A 24,301-nucleotide genomic window follows, 5' to 3' on the forward strand; every position below is an offset into this window, starting at 1 on the left:
TATATATATATGAAGAGTTCAGATGCAAAAGCCTCTAAGTGCCATCTGAAATTTTCTTCTAGAATGATCATTTTTATCAAGCTTGTATATTTAAGTTCAATAATTTAACTTAAATGGCAATGCAAATTACCTGTTAATTGTCATTTAAGTGAAATTACTTAACTTAAATATATAAGCTTTATAAAAATGATCATTCTTGAAGAAAATTTCAGATGGCACTTAGAGGCTTTTGCATCTGAACTCTTCATATATATATATGTATATGTCCATTCAATCCCAGCAGGGTCCGAAATTAACTTTTTGGCTCACCTGCCACAGGGACTGGTAGATGAAAAATTCCACCAGCCAAGCATATTTTTTACCGGCCAAAATAATAAACAGCCTTTTTTTTTTTTGTCACATATACATTCATTTCAGTACATTTAATTGAGATAATAAGGTATTATGTTGAATACAAACATAAAAAAATTGTCCAGAGCAAGATTTGAAATGTATAATAAAAAATAAAAATCTATATATTGATCAAAATGTAATCAACTTTATTTCTAAAGCACTTATAGAAACTGTAGTTGACCAAAAGTGCCGTACAGAGTGCATTATCTTTAGCATACTGGCGACACACAGAACAACGCATATTGTAGCCAGCTCTTGAAACTCCGTTATCTCCAAACCTCCATTTCTCACAAAACGTTCTTTTTTTTATGTAATTCGTCCCCCTTTTCGTCTGTGGGTTTTCGTTTCAAAGGTTGGCTCACTCCTGGTAAATGTCGCCACATAACAGCTAATAAGCGGCAGCTAGCTGCAGACCGGAAGTTAGCTGCAGTAATAGCTAGCAACAGACCGTCTCTACCCATACACAAAATAAATATATTTGAAATATATTTTCAGTATATATTTTGGAATATATGCAAATATTTGAAATTGGCCCAATAAATATATTTCACACTTAACATCATATATTTTTGTTATATTTCAGAATATATTTCAATGTATTTTTTTTCTGTATAGGTCCCCAAAAGTGTCAAAATATATGTGGCATATATTCCAAATACATTGAAATATATTCTGAAATATAACAAAAATATATGATGTTAAGTGTGAAATATATTTATTGGGCCAATTTCAAATATTTGCATATATTCAAAAATATACTGAAAATATATTTCAAATATAGTTCTTTTGTGTATGGGTAGTGCTCCAAGTCTCGCGGCACTGTTTACCTTACGGCCCCCGAGACAGTGCCGCGAGACTTGGAGCGCTAGAGACGTTCTGTGGCTAGCTAACCTCGTCCCCAGATTAGTGACTGGCAAACACAACAACTCCGAGCCATCATGCCAGATATTTTATAACATTACAAAATGCAAATGTAATAAGCATTTTATTACATTACTATTTTGGTAAGAACATTCACCCGCCAGTGTGGCGGCTGGCCTTTTGAGATTTACTAGCCAAACGGAAAATCTACCCGCATTTGGCGCTTGGCGGGTGTTAATTTCGGACCCTGAATCCCAGTCTTCAAATGTTTACCTTTTACAAAACGAAGCTAAAACGACAACCAACTGACCTGACCACTGATAAAAAAAAAATAAAAAAATGAACAGGGATCATTAATCTAACCCCAAATTCCTCAACCATAAAAACTCAGTCTATAGCGACTGGAAATCTCTGAAGAGAAATGCAGCTCTTAATAGGCAATTGTGCTGGGTGATATCACAGGTCTGTGCTAAAAAGGAAATTATAAAGCTCTCCAGCCCTTAGTCTGCACTTTATCCACTAATGCAGCCATTAATTTGGCCTATCAAAAAACACTCCAGTCCAGCAAATGCAAAGTAAATCAAATTTACATCAGGGTTTCCTCTGACTGTAAGGATGCAGTTTTACATTTGAATTGATCAGACAGCTCTGTCTGCACACAGCGCAATTATAACAATCTATCATCAGACTGTCTTCAGTGCTTCTTTCAATAAATTTGGTTTATTGGAAGCACTCTGAAGTGCGGCTTTCTTTTCCTTTTGCAGTTTGTTGCACAAAGAGTTGGATAGAGTGATGATAGATACAAAAAATTGATGGAAACAAATACTACGGAATATAGAATCCAATGTACCGTAGCAGGTATTCGTGCAGTATATAAAAAATGCTAACCAATTAAGTGAACACATCTTGTCACATCTAACTGTAAGATCTATTTATACAGTGTGAAACACGTATATGAGCTACATTCTATGTCCCATTTCTGTGTGAAATTCCTCTAGGAAGGACATAAATGGCTGTAAAAGCAAGGCTATCACTCATAAGACCTCTTCTCTTGAACAATTGCAGTAATTAGGCTGATTAAAAGAACTTACTCTTCTAGCTCTTCTCATTTGGCCTCGGTGGGACAGAGTGCTGTGTAGTTCAAATGAAAGAAGACTGATCAGATCAGCATACTCTGCATTCATCACATAGGGCAGGTATGTAATTAGGAGGGCCTGAAAGGACCTGATAAGTTTGAATTACTTCTACTAGTCATAAATCAGTATGGTTCTGCTTTTATACAAATGTGGGTCTAAATGTTACATAAAGTCTTAATTTAAGCCATATTTAAATTTGGGTGTAACCAGCTTTCTTTTTTTTTTTTCAGATAGAAGATAATATAAATAAAAACATTTATTATTATTATATTTATATTTATGTATTTGATCGTTTTATTTCATAGTGTACTTATGAATATAATTCATATTTCAATAAAATAAAATAGCCATAGTACTATAGCTACAATAATATAAAATATATTATTATTTTATTTATATTATTATTATTAATTATATATATATATATATATATATATATACAATTTATACCATAAAATATGGTATAAAATGTATATAAACATTATACCATAGTAAATCAGGGTAAGACAAAAACACGTTTAGGGAGAAGGATTGATGAAGTATTTGATTAATTATGAACAAAAAGAGTAGTTACACAAGTTACATAATATCAATATTTATATCTATCTTTATATCTATCTATATATATATATATATATATATATTAAATGGTCTTATTTACGTATATATATGTCAGAAATAGTGGTTCTTCAATGCCTATGATCACTGCGTAGAACTTTCCTTTGATATGTAAATTTGATGTAAATGTGCCTTTTATTGGTTTATTCATTATTCATAACTATGCTGTTTACATTCCCCATACCAGTTTATGCAACATGACATAAACATTCTCACAGGCATGATGAATGGAATTCTATTAAAGACGTTCATTCTCACACAAAAAAAAGAACAATAGGTAAGTGAGTCCATATAGTGCATGTCTACTAGTCACAAAGGTCAATATATGCTGAATAGGCACTCTTACAATCTGCACTTCAGTGAATGCACGCTGCCGCTCTCCAAGGTGCTGAATCGCTGGACTGGTCTGTAGCATAAAAAGAGGCGAGTGTAAGACTGTCCTAGCATTCAGAGGCTTTACCTTATCTGCGCAGTCACACGAGCGGACCTCATTAAAGCCACTGACCGCAAACAGAACACAAGATTCACGATGAGTGTTTTATGGGTTGACAGAAAAGCACCTTTTCATTTGTTTCAACTGTCTGAATGTCAGTGTGTGTGAGAGAGATACAGAGCGGACATATATCTGTGAAAGTATATGAATATGTGTGTGTGTGTGTGTGTGTGTGTGTGTGTGTGTGTGTGTGTGTGTGTGTGTGTGTGTGTGTGTGTGTGTGTGTGTGTGTGTGTGTGTGTGTGTGTGTGTTTGAGCTTGTGTATAATCTATCCTTGTCCTCTCACCTCTTTCTCGAAACAATAGGATCCATCCCCTCGAGGCACCGGACAGAAGGAGGACGCGATAAGGCCGCTGTTCTCTGCTCTGAACTGACATTTTACAGTGACACTAACAGCAGAACACACTATTTTACAAACTGCCCCTCCTGACCAGCAGCACAGACTGAATGACTCTCCTCAGCAAACCCAAAGCCAGCCATGTGCATCTGGCGTTCAACAGACAAGGCATTTCCACACAACAAACTCCCCTCTGTGCTGAAAAATGCAATATAAACACATCAAGAGAGAGGAGAGAGAGACAAAGAAAGAGTCTGCTTCTCATTAACCTTTCCTGGCTAGTAATTGCACTGCAACCAAAACCTTCTCTGAAAGAGAAGGAAACAGAATAAAAGCTGCTTCAGAATGGCCATACAGTCATAAATGTCACTACTGTAAACCTCTCGACATAATTCAGTGAATAACACAAGCACTGAATGAGAGGATATCCTTGAAAATAAATGGTCGGTATTGTGGTCAGAATATACGACACTATGATGAACGTTGGGGTCCAAACAACATTGGATCCTATTGACTTTCAATGTATGGACAAAAACATTCTTCAATTGACCTCCAGAGAAGAACTAAAGAACTAAGGACAACACAAGGGTGAATAAATGATGACAGTTTTCTTATTTTTTGGTGAACTATCGCTTTAAAAAGGTTATTCTTTTTGTTGCATCAAGGGGCAGTCACACTATATTTCCGTTCCATTGACTTCCATTCGTATGCATGTGAATACGGGAGCCCAGGAACACAAGCTTGTGTGAATTTCACTGCATTCCAATGTTCAATTTCGGTGAACTCTGACCTGCCGTTTCATATCACGTGAAGTTGCAAGACCAAGAGGATCGAAACATCATGCTGTCATATCTTAGCAGAAAAGAACAAAAACTGCAGGTTTGATGTGGTGCAGTCGATTCTATATTTTTTACATTCATTAAAAAATATATATATATATGTTGACTTTTATATTTTTTTTAAATGACACCATATTACAACCATTGTAGTGTTCATTGAAATTCTGCATATTCAAAATATAGTGTGAAAGCGATTATTTAGAATATTGAATATTGATACAGGAGTTGTTGTCAAGTAAGTTTTAATCATAATGTTTCCCCCCTTTAAACCAGTATAAAAATACTGGTATCGTCTCTTGTACGGAATGTAACCTGTAGCCTATACTGTGGCAAGGCAGTCTGGATAATAATAATAATATAATTTGTTACATTTATATAGCCCTTATATAGCACTTTTCTCAAAGTGCTTTACATGGAAGGGGGGAATCTCCTGAATCCTCAACCACCACCAATGTGCATCATCCACCTGGATGAGCCATATTGCACCAGAACACCCACCACACACCAGCTTATTGGTGGAGAAGAGATGGAGTGATGAAGCCAATAAGTATATATGGGGATGATTAGGAGGTCATGATGATAGACAGAGGCCAGTGGGCACATTTTTAAAGCCCTACTCTTTAAAAAATAAAAGGACCTCGGTTTTAATGTCTCATCCGAAGGACGGTGCTTTTTGACAGTACAGTGTCCCCGTCACTATACTGGGGCATTAGGACCCACACAGACAACAGGGTGAGCGCCCCCTACTGGCCTCACTAACACCTCTTCCAGCAGCAACCTACAGTTTTCCCAGGAGGTCTCCCATCCAGGTACTGACCAGCCACTCAACCCTGTTTAGCTTCAAAATGAAAGTCCTCTGTATTTATTCTCACAGACACCCAATGCACTAATTACACAAACATAGGAAAACCCATTATGTTCAATATGTGCGTGTCAACTACCAGCCAGCCAGACATTTCCTTCAGAGATGCCACTCATGCAGAAAACCAATTAGCGATAAGTTTTATATTTAAAGAAACACTTGTCTACCGAACACCGAGCTGTCCTGTGGTTTCCTGTGCTGAATATTTGTGCAGGAATGTAATGTGTGACAGCTCTTGGCAGTAAAGGGGAAGAAAGTAACCTTTGCTTGGGTTTGCTTGCAGTAAACATCTTGTCACATCTGCCGGTATGAACTATGACAGGTATCGTCCCTCGTACCAAGTTTAATCTGTAGCCTATTGTGTACCGTGGCAAGTCAGTCGGGATACTGTATATAAAATGAAAGTCCTCTGTATCTCACACCCAATACACCAATTACACAAACAGACAACAATGGGAAAACACATTATGTTAAATACGTGCGTGTCAACCAGCAACCAGACATTTGCTTCAAAGATGCCACTCATGCAGAAAACCAATTAGCGCTATGTTTTAACATTTACATAATAAAAAGAAACACTTGTCCACCGGACACCGAGCTGTCCTGTGTCTTCCTGCGCTGGATATCTGTGCAGGAATGTGATGTGTGACAGCTCTTGGCAGTAAAGGGTATGAAAGTGACCTTTGCTTGGGTTTGCTTGCAGTAAACATCTTGTCACATGTGCCGGTATGAACTATGAGACGTTTCAACTGCACCAGGAACAAATGCTTAGGAATAATTGCAGATTTATTTCAAATGCTGGGTGTTTGTGTGTACACATTCAGCGACGTGCACAGCACATGAACCTCCTCCTTGCATTTTAGATTCATTACACTAAATTAGATTATCCACTGACCTGCATGAAGGAGCATAACTGTCTCGCGCTTGGGGTTTAGAGGCTATATATATTTGTCTATAGCTTCCCCTGGATCTACAGCACGTCCAAATGTGGCTCAGCCAGCAGGGGGGAGGCTGTACATGAGAGACTGTGCCCTGGGGCACAAGACCCTGACTGAAGTCTGCTAATGAGCCTCTTCTACACAGCTGAGTCACTCCATTCATTAAAACAAAACTGGCACTGTACTGCCCACTGTCTCTATCCCACTTTTAATCATGCTAATACATAACGATAAAAGATTTTTGCATTCACTTTCCTTGTCAATTCTCGATTTATTTTACAGGGCTGTAGTATAGACAACAGAAAAATCTATTTACGTATATGGATCATTAAACCAGCACAGCATTTCTGGACCATCAATATTTATGACTTCTCACCTCTTTGGCTCAGTGTCAATTGCACATTGGTGTGAACAATTTTTTTCAGCATTACAACAGGAAGGGGAATTTAATATTTAATGCCAATTAGAGAGACATTCCTTTGATCAGAGTTAATTAAAGCTGCTATATTGTGGTTTGCTTAAAAGGTTATCATTTAATATTAGCACATAAAGAATATGTGTGCAGAGCAAGCTGAGGACAGGGTTTGTGAAAATGCAGACACAAAACATCAGTTAATGATCATAATAATATAGCAGAATGCTGCAAGCACTAAACAGATTATTTAGAATGTTTTTATTTTTATTTTTAAATCTACTTGAATTCACTTGTTCTTTACTTCACAGATGAAAATAAATTTCGAAATGAATCGAGTTTGATACAGTGCTGATAGTGATCCTCTGATGCCCTCTTGTGTTTGGATAGAAAGTTGCATTATGAAGCTACAAGACTGAATAATGAAGTCAGACATTTTACAGAGAATCGGTTCTTCCAAACACTTCGCTGGAAAGAATCAGTTCAAACAATATTGTTTACGTCTCACGTAATTACGTCATCGAGTGATCTTAAGACGGCGTGGTATTTTAAGTGATAAAAAAAGTTCTAATAAAACCACATACGTACACATTTTGGCAGATTTTTTATTTTATTAAATTTTTTTATGTAATATAATTTAATGTGTTTCTTCAGCTTTTAAAAATATTCAAACATTTAGAACATGAATATAGTTTACATTTACATACAACAATACCAAATCCTCTCTTGGCTGAGATTTCTAAAATATTAATATGCATGTTAAATTCATTTATAGCACGAATTGCGCTCATATGTTTCTGTTTGCACCTGACACCTGAACTAAAGTGCAGCTTAGTGCACGCGATGAGCACGTGAAGCTTGCGGCATTATTTGGAATTAGTTGAGGAGAAAAACAAAAGGTTTTCCTATGAAATGTAAACGTCCCCTAAAATAACTTACTGCCACAGTAAGTTCAACATTGACGTGCAATGTATATGAGTATGATACTCATCTCAGGTACGCATACTAGTCAGACATACCAACACCTGCACAAATATAACGTTAGCCTATATGTAGCATAAGCACGCACAAAAGCTGGTAACTCTAGTTTAAAGTGTTTGTAGGGGTTTTTAATAAACGTGTTTACTCAAATAATTGGTAATCCGCAGTGGACGGTTGTTTTGTGTGACTTACCTAGCACTGCCCATCAGTAAATTCCTCCATACTCGAAATACTTCGATCTTCGAATCGATCCGGGCATGTCAAAGAGACTGTTCCTGGTGCAGAGAGTTGTTGAGCCGATCGACGCCTTTCAGAGGTTTTGTGAAAAGGTTAATCCATTTTTTAAGAAAAGGGATGAGTCAAAATGATAAATTATTTCCAAATATTTTCGATTTTTAGAATTTACATTTGTTTAATTTTCATCAACTGGTTAAAAATTACTTATAGGCTACAACAGAGCATCTGCCACAATGATGTGGTAAGAAAGATCATCTCCAACAAAAAGTTAGCCCAATCTGAATATTTTGTAAATGAATATATCATAAAACTGTATAGCCTAAACTTGATTTAAAGTGCAAAATCACTGTAAAATTCTGAACATGTTCTTGTCTGTTTCTTTCTTTGCATTTATCTTTCTGTCATGCCATTGAACCACCACAATAGCTAATTTGGTTAGAAAGATCATGCAACACAATCTGAATGTTTTGTATGAATACATCAATACAAAGTGCAAAATCACTGTATTTCTGAACATGTTCTTTTCTGTTTTAAAAAAAAAATATATATATATATTGCATGACTTTTTCTATCTTCATGCCACAGTTTGAGCCGTCAAAATGGTAAGTAGTAGCTTGCTGCAGTTATTGGTAATTGATTCATATATGCTGACACTTTATGATGTCATACAGTTGTATTGAAGTCACTTTGAAACTTGTGTTTATCTAGGCGAACAAGAGATCTGTCTATTCATTTAGGTAAATATCTAAAAAAAAAAATTCTTTATTATCTGAAAAGAATCTCTATCATGTCCTTTGTTTATTGTTTCTTTGCATGGCTTTTTCCATAAACATGCCACGGTTTGAGCCGTCACAATGGTAAATATGATAAGAAATGTAATGTGAAAACATACAAAACTGTATTAACTTGTGTTAAAGTGCAACATAACTATTTTATTCTGGAAAATCACTGCATTTCTGAATATGTTCTTTTTCGAACTTCATGTCATGGTTTGATCTGCCACAATCATCTGATACCAACAAAAGGTCAGTCCAGTCTGAATGTTTTGTATATGAATACATCATAAAAGTGTCAACTTGACAAAATCACTGTAAAATTCTTAACATGTTCTTGTGTTTGTTTGTTTCTTTGCATGACTCTTTCTATTTGGTTCTAGTCTGTTTTATGTTCGCACTGCCTTTCTGCTAGTGAGTTTAGGGCAGTATTTAGATTTTCTGTTGTGATTGTGAAAGATGTTGCCATTGTAGGTCATTATTGCAATCGAGGATTGCCATGGGAATACTCTTTTACTTTGATATGGATCCGTCAGCAATGCCACAAACATATACAGCAAGTAACCATGTTTATCCTAATTGAGTATGCAATGGTTTGAGACGCATTATAGCAGTCTTCTGAAATTAGGAGGCTATGGCACAATATTGAAGAAAAACGAACATAAAAAAATGGTAAATTCAGATTTTTATTTATTTCATTCCAAAGCAATGTATTGCAAAATATACTGTTTGTGAAAGACCAAGAAGTCCAAGCCAAGACACTGAAAGTAATATATATATATATATATATATATATATATATATATATATATATATATATATATATATATATATATATATATATATATTGTGTGTGTGTGTGTGTGTGTGTGTGTACATGACTCTGGGATATAGTTATTAAATTAGAATAGAATTGTTTTAGAAATAATGAGTGTTTGATCCTCTTAATGGACACTTGATGGTGTTATCATCTAAAAATAGATTGCCTCGTTGTTAATCTGAGTTAAAAAATTCACAAAGCTCTCTTTTTGTCCAGTTGCTAAATAATTGGCCACTGTAATTAGTTCACTGGCGGTTCTTTGGCATACTGTGGATCCTTTGTGAAATTCATCACTCACAGCAGCTTCTGTGTATCCATGTTATACAGGGCACATTTGCAACACTCCCATCATGCAGAGCTGCAAGAATGTGAACGCAACAAAGACGACCTGGAGCACTCGAACTGGTGCAGTTGTAAGAACAGGATATTCATTCTCTCACATTCATCAGTGCTCTTCTCAGACCCCAAAGGAATGTGCATAATGACCTTTGAACATAACAGGTGAGCTTTGTATTTTCACAGATAGTTTCGCAGAAATTTCCAGAGTTGTCAATTAAGAGAGCCAAACACTTCAGTTCCTTTTGGAAAGATTCAGGAGGGAGTATAACACAAAAAACACTAGATAATTATAGTAATTTGCTATGAGAAATCAAAATAGATAATTTCAGCATCAGTTGATCAAGATCCCAGAGTGTTTCACAGATTCATTTGGGAAAACAGTACACAGACAGACACACACATGTATCGCATACATTATGCTAATGAGTTATTTGATTCCTACATGACATTAATTTTGGTACTTTGTGCAAACATCTGTGTTGTGCTTTGAAAATGCAAAGCTCAGATTTGTTGGATCATATGAACTGTGATAAACATTAAACATTTGGTACTACGCAAATAAGCTGTAATTATGACTTTATTATGCTTTCTAGAATTCCAATTTTTTTTTTTTGTTATTGTAGACCTTACTGAAATGTTATGTTTTTTTTTTGTTTTTTGTTTTTTTGTTTTTTTTCACTACATATAATATACAGATAAAAATTGATTGTACTTGTTTAGAAAGTGCTTCTAATTTTCATTAAAATTCCATGTGAAGATTGACTAAATGAACAAGACCTGTGTTTATAAAATGTCCTCTGTGTCCTCCACAGTGTTTCTAGCATTTCTGGGACAGCAGCAACAGCAACACCTTCTGATCCAGTGCAAAAGCCTCAATCTCCGTGAAGTTGGCCCAGCCACGCCCCCACTCTGGGATTCTGCTCTTGCTCCTTCCTCCCTGTCCTCACTCAGGACATCCAGAGAAATCTCAGAAATCTCCACCCTTCCACTGACACTTTCCTCCTGATCTGTCGTCACTCTCTGAGCTCTTCCGAACTGCTCTCCATCTTCTTCCAACATCAGGGTTTGCACGGCTCTGTCCGTAACCCGTCTGAATCGGTCCATCCTTAACGCTGCATCACCGACGAGGCGCTCCATCATCTCCAAGCGCTGTGTACTTGTTTCTGTCTCTTTGCTCTTCAGTCGATTGATCTCTATCAGCATGCACTCCCTTAAAAGAAGTACTTCCCTCTCCTTTTCCATGAGCTTGAGTCTGTCGGTTTCTCTCTCATGCCGGAGGGCTTCATTATATCTTTCTGTCTCAGCTTTCCGTAGCTCCAACTCGAGTTTTTCTCTTTGCATGCCTATTCTTTCCAGTTCCTTTCTCTGGATGTCTTGTAATTTGTTCTCTAGTTCACCTTTCATTTCCTGTATTCTCCTTTTCATTGCATCTATCTCTTCATAGTGTGGTAGAGCATCTCTTTCTTGGTCTTCAGTTTGTGTCTCTTGGGTTCTCATGTCCTTAATGTCTTCTGAATGTTTTTGAGTGTAATCTGGAGTCTCTACTACTTCTTGGTTTTCTAGTTGGCTCTGTATATCAGTTTCTTGTTGAGTCCTCTTCATCTGTCTTTGTATGCCACTCTCTATTTGTTGCAGTTCTCTTCTTTTGCATTCACAGCTTTGAGTGAGATGCTCAATCTCCTCTGTAAGTCTTAAGATCTCGGCCTGCACCTTCTCCAAACTGTTCCTACTTCTCTCAAGACTCTCCAAGATCACTGCCTTTTCTTGTTCAGCAGTTCTACATTCATCCCTCACTTTATGCAGGTCTTCTTTTGCCTTGTCCAGCTCAAGGAGGCCAGTTTGTGTGATCTTCATTTTATTCTCCATTTCATCACGTTGCCTCTGTAATTCTACTCGCATGTTGTTAAGCTCGTCTTCTTCTAGGGTTGTGTCATCCATTAGCTGGAGATCTTCTCCCTCAGTTTTAGAGGTTTGTGCTTTGCTTTCTTGGTCTGCCTTTTTCTCCTCTCTAGTGTCTTTGAATGTGACTTTCTTTCTGGAAGTATCATCTGTCTGTCTCTGGATTTTTAGTCTCTCCTGTTCATTTTGTTTTTGTCGAAGCAACTCATTTTCAACTTCTTCCTTCTGTTTTTCCATTGCATCTATAGTCTTTTCCAGTTGTCCCATCTTTCTCATTAATGTTTCTGTGACGCTTTCTATTTCTTTATTTTTCTCATCAAGGGTTTTTGATAAATCTTCCTTGTCTTGTGTAAGTTGTAGCAGTTTTTCTTCATTTCTTGACCTTTCCTTCATGGTTTCCTCCATATTTCTCTCAAAGTCTTCCTTCCTCCTTTGAATGTCAGTTTTAGCTTGTTCCAGTTCATCTCTCTCCTTTTTCATCATTATCTTCATTCTCTCCAAATCTTCCATTGCTTTACTTAAAGATTCCCTTATTTCTTGCACCTCAGATGTGTGAGTGTCCTCTAACTTTGTCACAGTTGGTTGTTTTGTCTTTGTTGCAGTGGTTTCTTCTTTTAATACCTTTTGTCCGCTACCATCTATTTTCTTAATGTCATCCGTTTGCGTTTCAGCATCTATTGAGATGGTCTTCAGTTGATATTTTTGGGTTTCATCTGCTTTTTGTGCCTCACTTAGGACATCAGCATCCCTCTTTGAGTAGTCTTCTGTTTTCATCTCTCCTGGTAAGTAATGCATTTCTGCTTCCTGTCTCTTTACTTTAATCTCCATTTTTAACGTCTCCAGTTTGGATAATTTTCTGTTTATATGCTCTTTGAGATTATCCAGTTCCTCTGTTGTTCTCATTTTTTCTTCTATAATGCATTCCATGTCCTCTTTTTCTTTCTGTATCATGTCTTTATCTTGTTGCAGCAAAGTTCTCTCGCGCTGTACTCTTTGCTCGCTGACTTCAACCTCTTCCTTCAGTCTGTTTAAAGCAGCTCTCTCCATTTCGATATGACGTTTTTCACTATCAATGGTCTTTTTGTTGTTTTCAATCTCTGCTCTGTCCTTTTGAATAGCATCGTTGAGCTTGTTTAAAGCATCAATCTCTTCTCTTTCCTTTCCAAGATATTCCTTTTCCATCTTTGTATCTGTTGTGATGTTCTCAAGCTCATCAGTCTGTTGCACTGCATCAACCTTGCTTTGATCAAGAACATTCTTCTGGTCTTCAAATGTTTTGATGTTTTCCTGCAGTTGCCGTCTCTCTTGTTCCAGATGAGTTTTCATGCTCTCTAGATCATTTCTCATTTTTCTGTTTTCTGCAATCAAGTCATCAACCTCCCGCTGCTGTTGATTTATAACATTTTGTCTCATTTCCAGCTGCTTTTTCTCAGCCATGACAATGTTTCTTAGGTTATCCATATCTTTTCTTTGTGTGTCAAGTTCTCTTTCTTTGTTTTTCAGTGCATGTTCTTTAAGTCTTATTTCATTCTGTGTGTTTGCCAATGTGTCTTTCTGCTGTGTTATGTCAGTTATCATCTGTTCTAAGGCCAGACTTTCTTTGTGAAGTTCTTGCATTGTCAAGTCATTATTTTCTTTTTGTTTTTCAAGATCTTCTCTGAGCGTCTCATTCACTTCTTTGCTCTTCTCCAAGCTCTCTTTTTGTGTCTGAAGTAGCAGTATATCAGATTCCAGAAGCTTTTTCTGCCTTTCAATGTCAGCATGCACAGTACTGAGCTCTTCTTCCTTTCTCTTCATGTCGTCCAGACTCTTTCGAGTGTCCTCTTTGTCTTTGATGATTTGATAGGTGGTTTGTTCTGTTTTTCTCATTTCCTCATTAAGTTTTTCAGCCTTTCTTTGTAAATCAGCCTTGATTTCCTCCAGGGAGTCTTTTTCTTTTTGAATATTTAGTTGGTCCATGTTCATCTTCTCTGTGTCACTGTACAGTTGAGATCTTTTATTTTCTATTTCATTCATCAATTGCTTCAACATCGTCTTGTCCTCTTCAATGCTCTCCTTCTCCAACTGTAACTCAGTTTTTAGTTGATCCATTTTATGTTTTTCCATTGACAGTCTGTCCAGCATGTCTTTCTTCTCTTCCTCAATTTCATTTCTCAGTTGCTTCAGGTCTTCCATCTCACTCTTGGTGGTTTTCAGAATGTTTTCCATCTCTTGTTTTTCTTGTTGTACTTCAGCTTTCTCTCTGTCAAGTTCACTTTTCTCTCTTTCTAAGATGTTCTTTAGCTCTTCTGCCTCATTTTTCTGTTTCTGTATATTTGCTTCCCAGAGAGTTACTTTCTCCCTCTTGTTTTCTATTTCTGTGTTTTTCCTTTCTAGCTCAATATTCATCTTGTCTAAAGCCTTTCTTTCTATTTGCATGTCATTCTCTTTGATTTTAATCTCCTCTTGCTGTTTTCTGATTGTTTTCTCTAGTTCTTTGTTTTTAGTCCGTATTTCTGCATTCATCCGATCAATTTGTTCCCTCTCTTTTACCAACCTGACCTTGACATTTTCTATGTCCTCTAGCTGTCTTTGAATCTCAGCTTCTGCACGCTCCTCTTTTCTTTTGTTTTCTTCTGCTAGTATATCCATCTCTTCTCTTTCTTTTTGTTGTTGAATTACTAAAACATTCAGATTTTCCCTGTCTTTTTGTATGTCCTGCATATTTTTGTCGAGAGCATTTGTCTTGTCTTGAATATCAGTTCTTAAGTCTTCTATTTTTTGTTTTTCAAGCTCTATTTCTTCTTTTTGGTCATCTAATTGGGTTTGCATCTTTTCAATATGTTCCATCTCTCTGTTAATTCTCTCTTTGGTGGTTTCAACATCTTCTTTCTCTTTCAGTAATTGATCTTTCAGATGTGCGACCTCCTCTCTCTCAATTTTCAAGATTTGCCTGTTCTCTTCATCATGTTTGGTCCTTTCAGTGGCTACCTGTGTCTCATCCCTCTTCCATTCTGAAGCTTCCCCAATGTATTCCAGTTGTTGTGCTTGTTTGTACATTTTAAACCTCTGTTGTTCTAGCTCACTCTTTTCCATAGTCAATTTCTCCTGAGTTTTCTTCTCTCTCTCCTCCATCTGGGACTTTTGAAGAGCTTCTAATTCATTCAACTTAATATTCAGTTCATTCACCAAATCCTGTAATCTTGTCTCCAGTTTTATTTTTTCTCTTTCTAGTATCTGACAATTGCTTTCCATCTCTGTTTTTTCCCTGATCAAATTCTCATTCACCTGTTCCAGGTCATTTTTCTGTCTCTTGGTTTCTTTGAGGATTGCTTCAATCTTCATCATTTCATCTTGTAAGTTCCTGTCACTGTCCGTGTCCCTTATTTCTGCAGTCATTTGCAACATTTCAGCTTTCTTGTCTTCCAGCTCACCCTTCTCTCTTTTAACAATGTCCCTTATGGTTTCAGTTTCTCTCTGCTCGTTCTGGAGGTCAGCTTTCATCCTTTCTATTTCTTCTTTCTCTTCTTTCAATGAGTCCATAACATCATGTATTTCATCATATTGCACTTCTGCATCTGATTTCTGTGGTTTTTCTTTCTGCAAGTCTGTTATGATTTGCTTCAGGTCAAGTTTTTCTCTCTCACACTCTTTTCGCATGTTCTGAATTTCTCTTCTTTCAATGTCAATTTCAATCTTAATTTTTTCTAATTCTGCTCTTCTCAGCTGAAGCTCTTGATTTTCACTCTCTTTCGGGGTTTTTTGTTCATCTTTTTGTTTCAGTTCTTCAATGTGCTCCATTTCTACTTGCTTTGTTTTAATTTCCTCCTCAATCCGTTTAATCTCCTCCATCCGTTTATTTGTTTCATTCAAAATAATTTTAACCTCTTCTTGTTCTTTGGAAAGTTGGGCTGCTATTTGTTCTACCCTTTCCTTTTCTTTAAGAATGTCCTCCAAAAGGCTCTCTGTGTCCTCTGCTTTCCTTAACCTTGATTCCAGCTCATCTTTTTCAGTCTCTTTCTTTTGTTGCATACCCTCAAACTCCTCTTTTTGTGTCTCCAGATCGACTCTCATTCTGTTTAGCTCATTTTTTTCTGAATTCAACATTGCCTGACACATCTCAATTTCCATTTTCTCCCTCTGCAGCCCAGCGTGTATTTTTTCTACTTCATCCCTCTCCTTTTGTAATGCCTCTTTTTGGTTCTGTATTTCCTCCATGTGTCTTTTTACAGTCTCCTCTCTTTCTGTAAGCATGCCAAATAACTCATGTTCCTCCATTCCTTTGGCATCCTCCATGTCACGTCTCTTTCTTTTTATTTCTGTATTTATGAAGTCCAACTCCTCTTGTCTCTGTTTTATCTCATCTGAGATGGTTTCCATTTCTCTCTTCTTTTCTTGAAGTTGAACTTCCATGTTTTCTATTCTCTCCTGTTTGCTCTTGGTCTCCATTAGAATATTTTGTATGTCCATCTCTGTTTTTTCTTGAGTCATTTCTAACTCGGATCTTTCATTTTCCATATTCTGTCTGCATATCTCCATCTCTTCATATTGTTTCTCAAGTGCGGCTCTATATTTCTCTAGATCTTTCTTCTCTCTGTCAATGTCTTGTCTCATTTTCTTGGTCTCTTTCTGGTCTCTTTGTAAATTAAGTCTTGTCTTTTCTAGTTCTCTTCTTTCAGTCTTCAGCATCTCAGTAAGGCTATTGGTTTCATCTTTATTGAACTCCAACTTTACTACCATGGATGGATCTGGTACATATTTATATTCACTTGTAGGTGTCGTGTCCTCACGGCTTGCCTCCATTTCGGTTTCTTCACTTCTCAGTTTGAGCTCCATGTCTTCTTGGCCTCTAATTCTTTCTAGTTGATCTTCCTTCTCTCTTGTTATGAAAGTTCTATATTCCTTATGAATGGCTGTGTGTTCCTCAACAATCTCTTCCTGAGGGGTTGAAATGTCACCTACAGGTATGTAATCTAGATCAGATGTTTGTGTTGCCGAACTAATCGAAATGATTTCCGGTCTCTTTGTTGGTTGTATACTCTTCATCTGTTCCAGTGCCTCCTTCTGATGTTCCAAGATGTTTTTGTTTCTTTCAAGTTCCTCCCTTTCCCTTTGAATCTCAGACAAGAGTCTGTTGACTTCGTCTATTTGTATCTGTTTTCCTTGAGAGACTGTTTCTTCTGACTTCTGTTGAGCAAGTTGTTTTGGTAAACGTTCCTCATTTAATGTTTCAAATGCTTCTTTCTCTTTTTCTAGTTGATGGGTCTGCTCTTTTATGGTCTTTATTTCTTCGGCCTGTCTCTTGATTTCAGCCTTGAACTGCTCTAGCTCTTTCCTCTCATTTTGCACTATTTGCTTTTCCAGTTTAATTTCCTCCTCTTGAGCATTCAATTTGGCTTTTGTTTGATCCATTTCCTTCTTTAGACGGTCTATCATTTCCTTGCTCCTTTCAGTTTTATTTTGTTCCATCAATATATGGGACATCAGTTGATCAAGTTCCTCTCTCTCCATCTTTGCTTTTAGTCTCATCTCTTCCATTTGTTGTCTGTGTGTTTCAGATTCATTCCTCATGTTCTCCAGATCTTTCCTCTCCTTATTCATGGCTCTTAAACTCTTTTCCAGTCTGTGCTGCTGTTGATTCTTTTCAGTCTGTAACTCATTTTTGATTTCTTCTATTTCATCTCTTTGTTTTTGTATTTCCTTCTGAAGAATGTCCAGCTCATTCCACTTCCTCATTATTTCATCTTTTTCTTTCTCCAGTTCATCTTTCTGTCTTAAAATTTCATCAGCTTTCTGCTCAAGAAGCTTCTTCTCGTCATCCATTGATATTTTACTCATCTCTTCTTTTTCTCTGTGTTTTGTCGTATGCATCTCCAGATCATCAGCTTGTCTCTGTAACTCTTCTCTTTCCTTTTTGATGTTATTTCTCTCTTTCTCCAAAAGATCTTTCTTGGTCTCAATCTCTTGATTTTCATGAGATATATCAAACATTATTTGCTCTAGTTCATTCCTTCTCCTGTTTGTTTCCACTATGATTCTTTCATATTCCTGGTTGGCCTGTTTAAGTTTTTCTTCCATTTTGTTGTTTTCTCCTTCTTGTCTGCTCACCTCCAGAATGTTCCTCATGGACTCAGTCTTTGACTGCTCATATTCATCAATTCTCTGTTGTAACTGTGTCCATTTATGATTTATTTCTTCTCTTTCTTGTTCTAGAATGTCTCTGCAGTTCTTCAACTCTTGTTTTTGTTTATTTAAATCTGTGTTCATCTTTTCCAGATCTTCTTTTTGTCTCCCCATTTCAATGAAACTCTCAGTTTCTTCTTTGTCCTTTTGTAGAAGAGCTTCCATTTCCTTCTGTTTTTCTCTTTCCTTCTTTATTTCCTCATCCATGTTTAACTCTTGTGTTTTTAGGTTTATATCATGATGTTCCTGCTCAGCTTTAGTCTTTAACTCCTGGATCTTGGCTTTGGTCTCTTCTAGACGTTTTCTTTCTTCTTCCATCTTCTTCTGTTCTGGTATTTCCTCTTCCTTCTGTTTTCTGACTTGATCCTCAAATTCATCAATTATCTGCTGTAATTGTGTCCATTTATTTTTCATTTCTTCTCTCTCTTGTTCTAGAAGTTCTCTGTTTTCCCTCAGCTCTTCTTCTTGTTTATTTGTTTCTTCAATGACACTTTCAATTAATGCTTTGTCCTTTTGTAGATGAGCTTCCATTTCCTTCAGTTTTTCTCTTTCCTTCTTTATTTCCTCCTCCATGTATCTGATTTGTTCAACTTCATTTTGCAGTTCAGTCTTTCTTTGAGCCAGAATATCTTTTTCATCTGTGATCTTTTGTTTCTCAAGATCAAGCTCTTCTTTCTTGAGTTTAATATCATGTCTCTGTTCCTCCACCTCATCCATTAAGTTTTGAATTATTACTTTGTTCTTTTCAATTGTGTCCTTTTCTAGATCAATCTCTTGTATTTTCTGGTCAAGTGCTGATCTCTCTAGTTGGATTGCCTCTCTCATGTCTTCCTCCATTTGCTGTCTTTGTGTCATTATTTCAGTCATCATCTTCTCCAGGTCATTTCTTTCCCTTTCAATCATCTTCCTGTCATCATCCCTTTTCTTCTGCTCATGCTCTATTTCAGTTTTCTTCCTCTCCAGTTCACTCTTTATCTGGTCAAGTTCTTCTCTCTCCATCTTTGCTTTTACTCTAATTTCTTTTTCTCTCTCTTTTTCTTTCATAATCTGTTCTTGCAGTGTGTTTAACTGTTGTGTGTTTAGGTTCACATCATGATGTACCTGGTCAGCTTCAGTCTTTAACTCCTGGATCTCGGCTTTGGTCTCTTCTAAACTTTTTCTTTCTTCTTCCATCTTCTTCTGTTCTGTTATATCCTCTTCCTTCTGTTTTCTGACTTGATCCTCAAATTCATCAATTCTCTGCTGTAATTGTGTCCATTTATTTTTCATTTCTTCTCTCTCTTGTTCTAGAAGTTCTCTGTTTTTCCTCAGCTCTTCTTCTTGTTTATTTGTTTCTTCAATGACACTTTCAATTAATTCTTTGTCCTTTTGTAGATGAGCTTCCATTTCCTTCAGTTTTTCTCTTTCCTTCTTTATTTCCTCCTCCATGTATCTGATTTGTTCAACTTCATTTTGCAGTTCAGTCTTTCTTTGAGCCAGAATATCTTTTTCATCTGTGATATTTTGTTTCTCAAGGTTAAGCTCTTCTTTCTTGAGTTTAATATCATGTCTCTGTTCCTCCACCTCATCCATTAATTTTTGAATTATTACTTTGTTCTTTTCAACTGTGTCCTTTTCTAGATCAATCTCTTGTATTTTCTGGTCAAGTGCTGATCTCTCTAGTTGGATTGCCTCTCTCATGTCTTCCTCCATTTGCTGTCTTTGTGTCATTATTTCAGTCCTCATCTTCTCCAGGTCATTTCTTTCCTGTTCAATCATCTTCCTGTAATCATCCATTTTCTTCAACTCATGATCTATTTCAGTTTTTTCTCTTTCCAGTTCACTCTTTATCTGATCAGGTTCTTCTCTCTCAATCTTTGCTTTTACTCTCATTTCTTCTTCTTTCTCTTTTTCTTTCATAATCTGTTCTTGCAGTGTGTTTAACTGTTGTGTTTTTAGGTTTATATCATGATGTTCCTGCTCTGCTTTAGTCTTTAACTCCAGGATCTCAGCTTTGGATTTTTCTAGACTTTTTCTTTCTTCTTCCATCTTCTTCTGTTCTGGTATTTCCTCTTCCTTCTGTTTTCTGACTTGATCCTCAAATTCATCAATTCTCTGCTGTAATTGTGTCCATTTATTTTTCATTTCTTCTCTCTCTTGTTCTAGAAGTTCTCTGTTTTTCCTCAGCTCTTCTTCTTGTTTATTCGTGTTTGTTCTTTGTTTTTCCTGATCCTCTTTTTGTCTCTTTGTTTCTTCAATGACACTCTCAATTAATTCTTTGTCCTTTTGTAGATGAGCTTCAATTTCCTTCAGTTTTTCTCTTTCCTCCTTTATTTCCTCCTCCATGTATCTGATTTGTTCAACTTCATTTTGCAGTTCAGTCTTTCTTTGAGCCAGAATATCTTTTTCATCTGTGATCTTTTGTTTCTCAAGGTCAAGCTCTTCTTTCTGGATTTTAATATCATGTCTCTGTTCCTCCACCTCATCCATTAATTTTTGAATTATTTCTTTGTTCTTTTCAATTGTGTCCTTTTCTAGATCAATCTCTTGTATTTTCTGGTCAAGTGCTGATCTCTCTAGTTGGATTGCCTCTATCATGTCTTCCTCCATTTGCTGTCTTTGTGTCATTATTTCAGTCCTCATCTTCTCCAGGTCATTTCTTTCCCTTTCAATCATCTTCCTGTCATCATCCCTTTTCTTCTGCTCATGCTCTATTTCAGTTTTCTCTCTCTCCAGTTCACTCTTCATCTGGTCAAGTTCTTCTCTCTCCATCTTTGATATTACTGTAATTTCTTCTTCTTTTTCTTTTTCTTTCAAAATCTGTTCTTTCAATATGTTTAACTCTTGTGTTTTTAGGTTTATATCATGATGTTCCTGCTCAGCTTTAGTCTTTAACTCCTGGATCTCGGCTATGGTCTCTTCTAGACATTTTCTTTCTTCTTCCATCTTCTTCTGTTCTGTTATATCCTCTTCCTTCTGTTTTCTGACTTGATCCTCAAATTCATAAATTCTCTGCTGTAATTGTGTCCATTTATTTTTCATTTCTTCTCTCTCTTGTTCTAGAAGTTCTCTGTTTTCCCTCAGCTCTTCCTCTTGTTTATTTGTTTCTTCAATGACACTTTCAATTAATTCTTTGTCCTTTTGTAGATGAGCTTCCATTTCCTTCAGTTTTTCTCTTTCCTTCTTTATTTCCTCCTCCATGTATCTGATTTGTTCAACTTCATTTTGCAGTTCAGTCTTTCTTTGAGCCAGAATATATTTTTCATCTGTGATCTTTTGTTTCTCAAGATCAAGCTCTTCTTTCTTGAGTTTAATATCATGTCTCTGTTCCTCCACCTCATCCATTAAGTTTTGAATTATTACTTTGTTCTTTTCAATTGTGTCCTTTTCTAGATCAATCTCTTGTATTTTCTGGTCAAGTGCTGATCTCTCTAGTTGGATTGCCTCTCTCATGTCTTCCTCCATTTGCTGTCTTTGTGTCATTATTTCAGTCCTCATCTTCTCCAGGTCATTTCTTTCCCTTTCAATCATCTTCCTGTCATTATCCCTTTTCTTCTGCTCATGCTCTATTTCAGTTTTCTTCCTCTCCAGTTCACTCTTTATCTGGTCAAGTTCTTCTCTCTCCATCTTTGCTTTTACTCTAATTTCTTTGTCTCTCTCTTTTTCTTTCATAATCTGTTCTTGCAGTGTGTTTAACTGTTGTGTGTTTAGGTTCACATCATGATGTACCTGGTCAGCTTCAGTCTTTAACTCCTGGATCTTGGCTATGGTCTCTTCTAGACTTTTTCTTTCTTCTTCCATCTTCTTCTGTTCTGTTATATCCTCTTCCTTCTGTTTTCTGACTTGATCCTCAAATTCATAAATTCTCTTCTGTAATTGTGTCCATTTATTTTTCATTTCTTCTCTCTCTTGTTCTAGAAGTTCTCTGTTTTTCCTCAGCTCTTCTTCTTGTTTATTTGTTTCTTCAATGACACTTTCAATTAATTCTTTGTCCTTTTGTAGATGAGCTTCCATTTCCTTCAGTTTTTCTCTTTCCTTCTTTATTTGCTCCTCCATGTATCTGATTTGTTCAACTTCATTTTGCAGGTCAGTCTTTCTTTGAGCCAGAATATCTTTTTCATCTGTGATATTTTGTTTCTCAAGGTTAAGCTCTTCTTTCTTGAGTTTAATATCATGTCTCTGTTCCTCCACCTCATCCATTAATTTTTGAATTATTACTTTGTTCTTTTCAATTGTGTCCTTTTCTAGATCAATCTCTTGTATTTTCTGGTCAAGTGCTGATCTCTCTAGTTGGATTGCCTCTCTCATGTCTTCCTCCATTTGCTGTCTTTGTGTCATTATTTCAGTCCTCATCTTCTCCAGGTCATTTCTTTCCTGTTCAATCATCTTCCTGTCATCATCCATTTTCTTCAGCTCATGTTCTATTTCAGTTTTCTCTCTCTCCAATTCAGTTTTTATCTGATCAAGTTCTTCTCGCTCCATCTTTGCTATTACTGTCATTTCTTCTTCTTTCTCTTTTTCTTTCATAATCTGTTCTTTCAATATGTTTAACTCTTGTGTTTTTAGGTTTATATCATGATGTTCCTGCTCAGCTTTAGTCTTTAACTCCTGGATCTCGGCTTTGGTCTCTTCTAGACGTTTTCTTTCTTCTTCCATCTTCTTCTGTTCTGTTATATCCTCTTCCTTCTGTTTTCTGACTTGATCCTCAAATTCATCAATTCTCTGCTGTAATTGTGTCCATTTATTTTTCATTTCTTCTCTCTCTTGTTCTAGAAGTTCTCTGTTTTCCCTCAGCTCTTCCTCTTGTTTATTTGTTTCTTCAATGACACTTTCAATTAATTCTTTGTCCTTTTGTAGATGAGCTTCCATTTCCTTCAGTTTTTCTCTTTCCTTCTTTATTTCCTCCTCCATGTATCTGATTTGTTCAACTTCATTTTGCAGTTCAGTCTTTCTTTGAGCCAGAATATCTTTTTCATCTGTGATCTTTTGTTTCTCAAGATCAAGCTCTTCTTTCTTGAGTTTAATATCATGTCTCTGTTCCTCCACCTCATCCATTAAGTTTTGAATTATTACTTTGTTCTTTTCAATTGTGTCCTTTTCTAGATCAATCTCTTGTATTTTCTGGTCAAGTGCTGATCTCTCTAGTTGGATTGCCTCTATCATGTCTTCCTCCATTTGCTGTCTTTGTGTCATTATTTCAGTCCTCATCTTCTCCAGGTCATTTCTTTCCCTTTCAATCATCTTCCTGTCATTATCCCTTTTCTTCTGCTCATGCTCTATTTCAGTTTTCTTCCTCTCCAGTTCACTCTTTATCTGGTCAAGTTCTTCTCTCTCCATCTTTGCTTTTACTCTAATTTCTTTGTCTCTCTCTTTTTCTTTCATAATCTGTTCTTGCAGTGTGTTTAACTGTTGTGTTTTTAGGTTCACATCATGATGTACCTGGTCAGCTTCAGTCTTTAACTCCTGGATCTTGGCTATGGTCTCTTCTAGACTTTTTCTTTCTTCTTCCATCTTCTTCTGTTCTGTTATATCCTCTTCCTTCTGTTTTCTGACTTGATCCTCAAATTCATAAATTCTCTTCTGTAATTGTGTCCATTTATTTTTCATTTCTTCTCTCTCTTGTTCTAGAAGTTCTCTGTTTTTCCTCAGCTCTTCTTCTTGTTTATTTGTTTCTTCAATGACACTTTCAATTAATTCTTTGTCCTTTTGTAGATGAGCTTCCATTTCCTTCAGTTTTTCTCTTTCCTTCTTTATTTGCTCCTCCATGTATCTGATTTGTTCAACTTCATTTTGCAGGTCAGTCTTTCTTTGAGCCAGAATATCTTTTTCATCTGTGATATTTTGTTTCTCAAGGTTAAGCTCTTCTTTCTTGAGTTTAATATCATGTCTCTGTTCCTCCACCTCATCCATTAAGTTTTGAATTATTACTTTGTTCTTTTCAATTGTGTCCTTTTCTAGATCAATCTCTTGTATTTTCTGGTCAAGTGCTGATCTCTCTAGTTGGATTGCCTCTCTCATGTCTTCCTCCATTTGCTGTCTTTGTGTCATTATTTCAGTCCTCATCTTCTCCAGGTCATTTCTTTCCTGTTCAATCATCTTCCTGTCATCATCCATTTTCTTCAGCTCATGTTCTATTTCAGTTTTCTCTCTCTCCAATTCAGTTTTTATCTGATCAAGTTCTTCTCGCTCCATCTTTGCTATTACTGTCATTTCTTCTTCTT

General features: G+C 36.4%; 1 protein-coding gene and 1 long non-coding RNA gene across 3 annotated transcripts in view; one reads left to right on the top strand and one right to left on the bottom strand.

Moving 5' to 3' along the window:
* The first annotated feature begins 285 nt into the window (after window positions 1-285).
* Window positions 286-1,498, top strand: LOC309510568. Its single transcript, XR_014210395.1, has 3 exons — window positions 286-822; window positions 1,194-1,214; window positions 1,263-1,498. It is a non-coding gene; the product is annotated as an uncharacterized lncRNA (long non-coding RNA).
* Window positions 1,499-9,554: 8,056 nt separating this feature from the next.
* Window positions 9,555-24,301, bottom strand: part of LOC309511724 (uncharacterized protein) — a 50,500-nt gene continuing 35,753 nt past the window's right edge. Inside the window, exons 7-8 of one of the 2 annotated variants that reach the window (XM_082186995.1) lie at window positions 20,562-23,981; window positions 9,555-19,664 (exon numbers count right to left, since the gene is read on the bottom strand). In XM_082186995.1, coding sequence (XP_082043121.1) covers window positions 10,824-19,664; window positions 20,562-23,981 — 12,261 coding nt within the window. In that variant the 3' untranslated portion in view covers window positions 9,555-10,823. Of the gene's footprint in view, window positions 23,982-24,301 lie in introns of both variants that reach the window. The other variant, XM_082186994.1, reaches the window with a different exon arrangement.

Source organism: Leuciscus leuciscus (assembly GCF_965113295.1).
Source record: "Leuciscus leuciscus genome assembly, chromosome: 12".
NCBI lineage: Eukaryota > Metazoa > Chordata > Actinopteri > Cypriniformes > Leuciscidae > Leuciscus > Leuciscus leuciscus.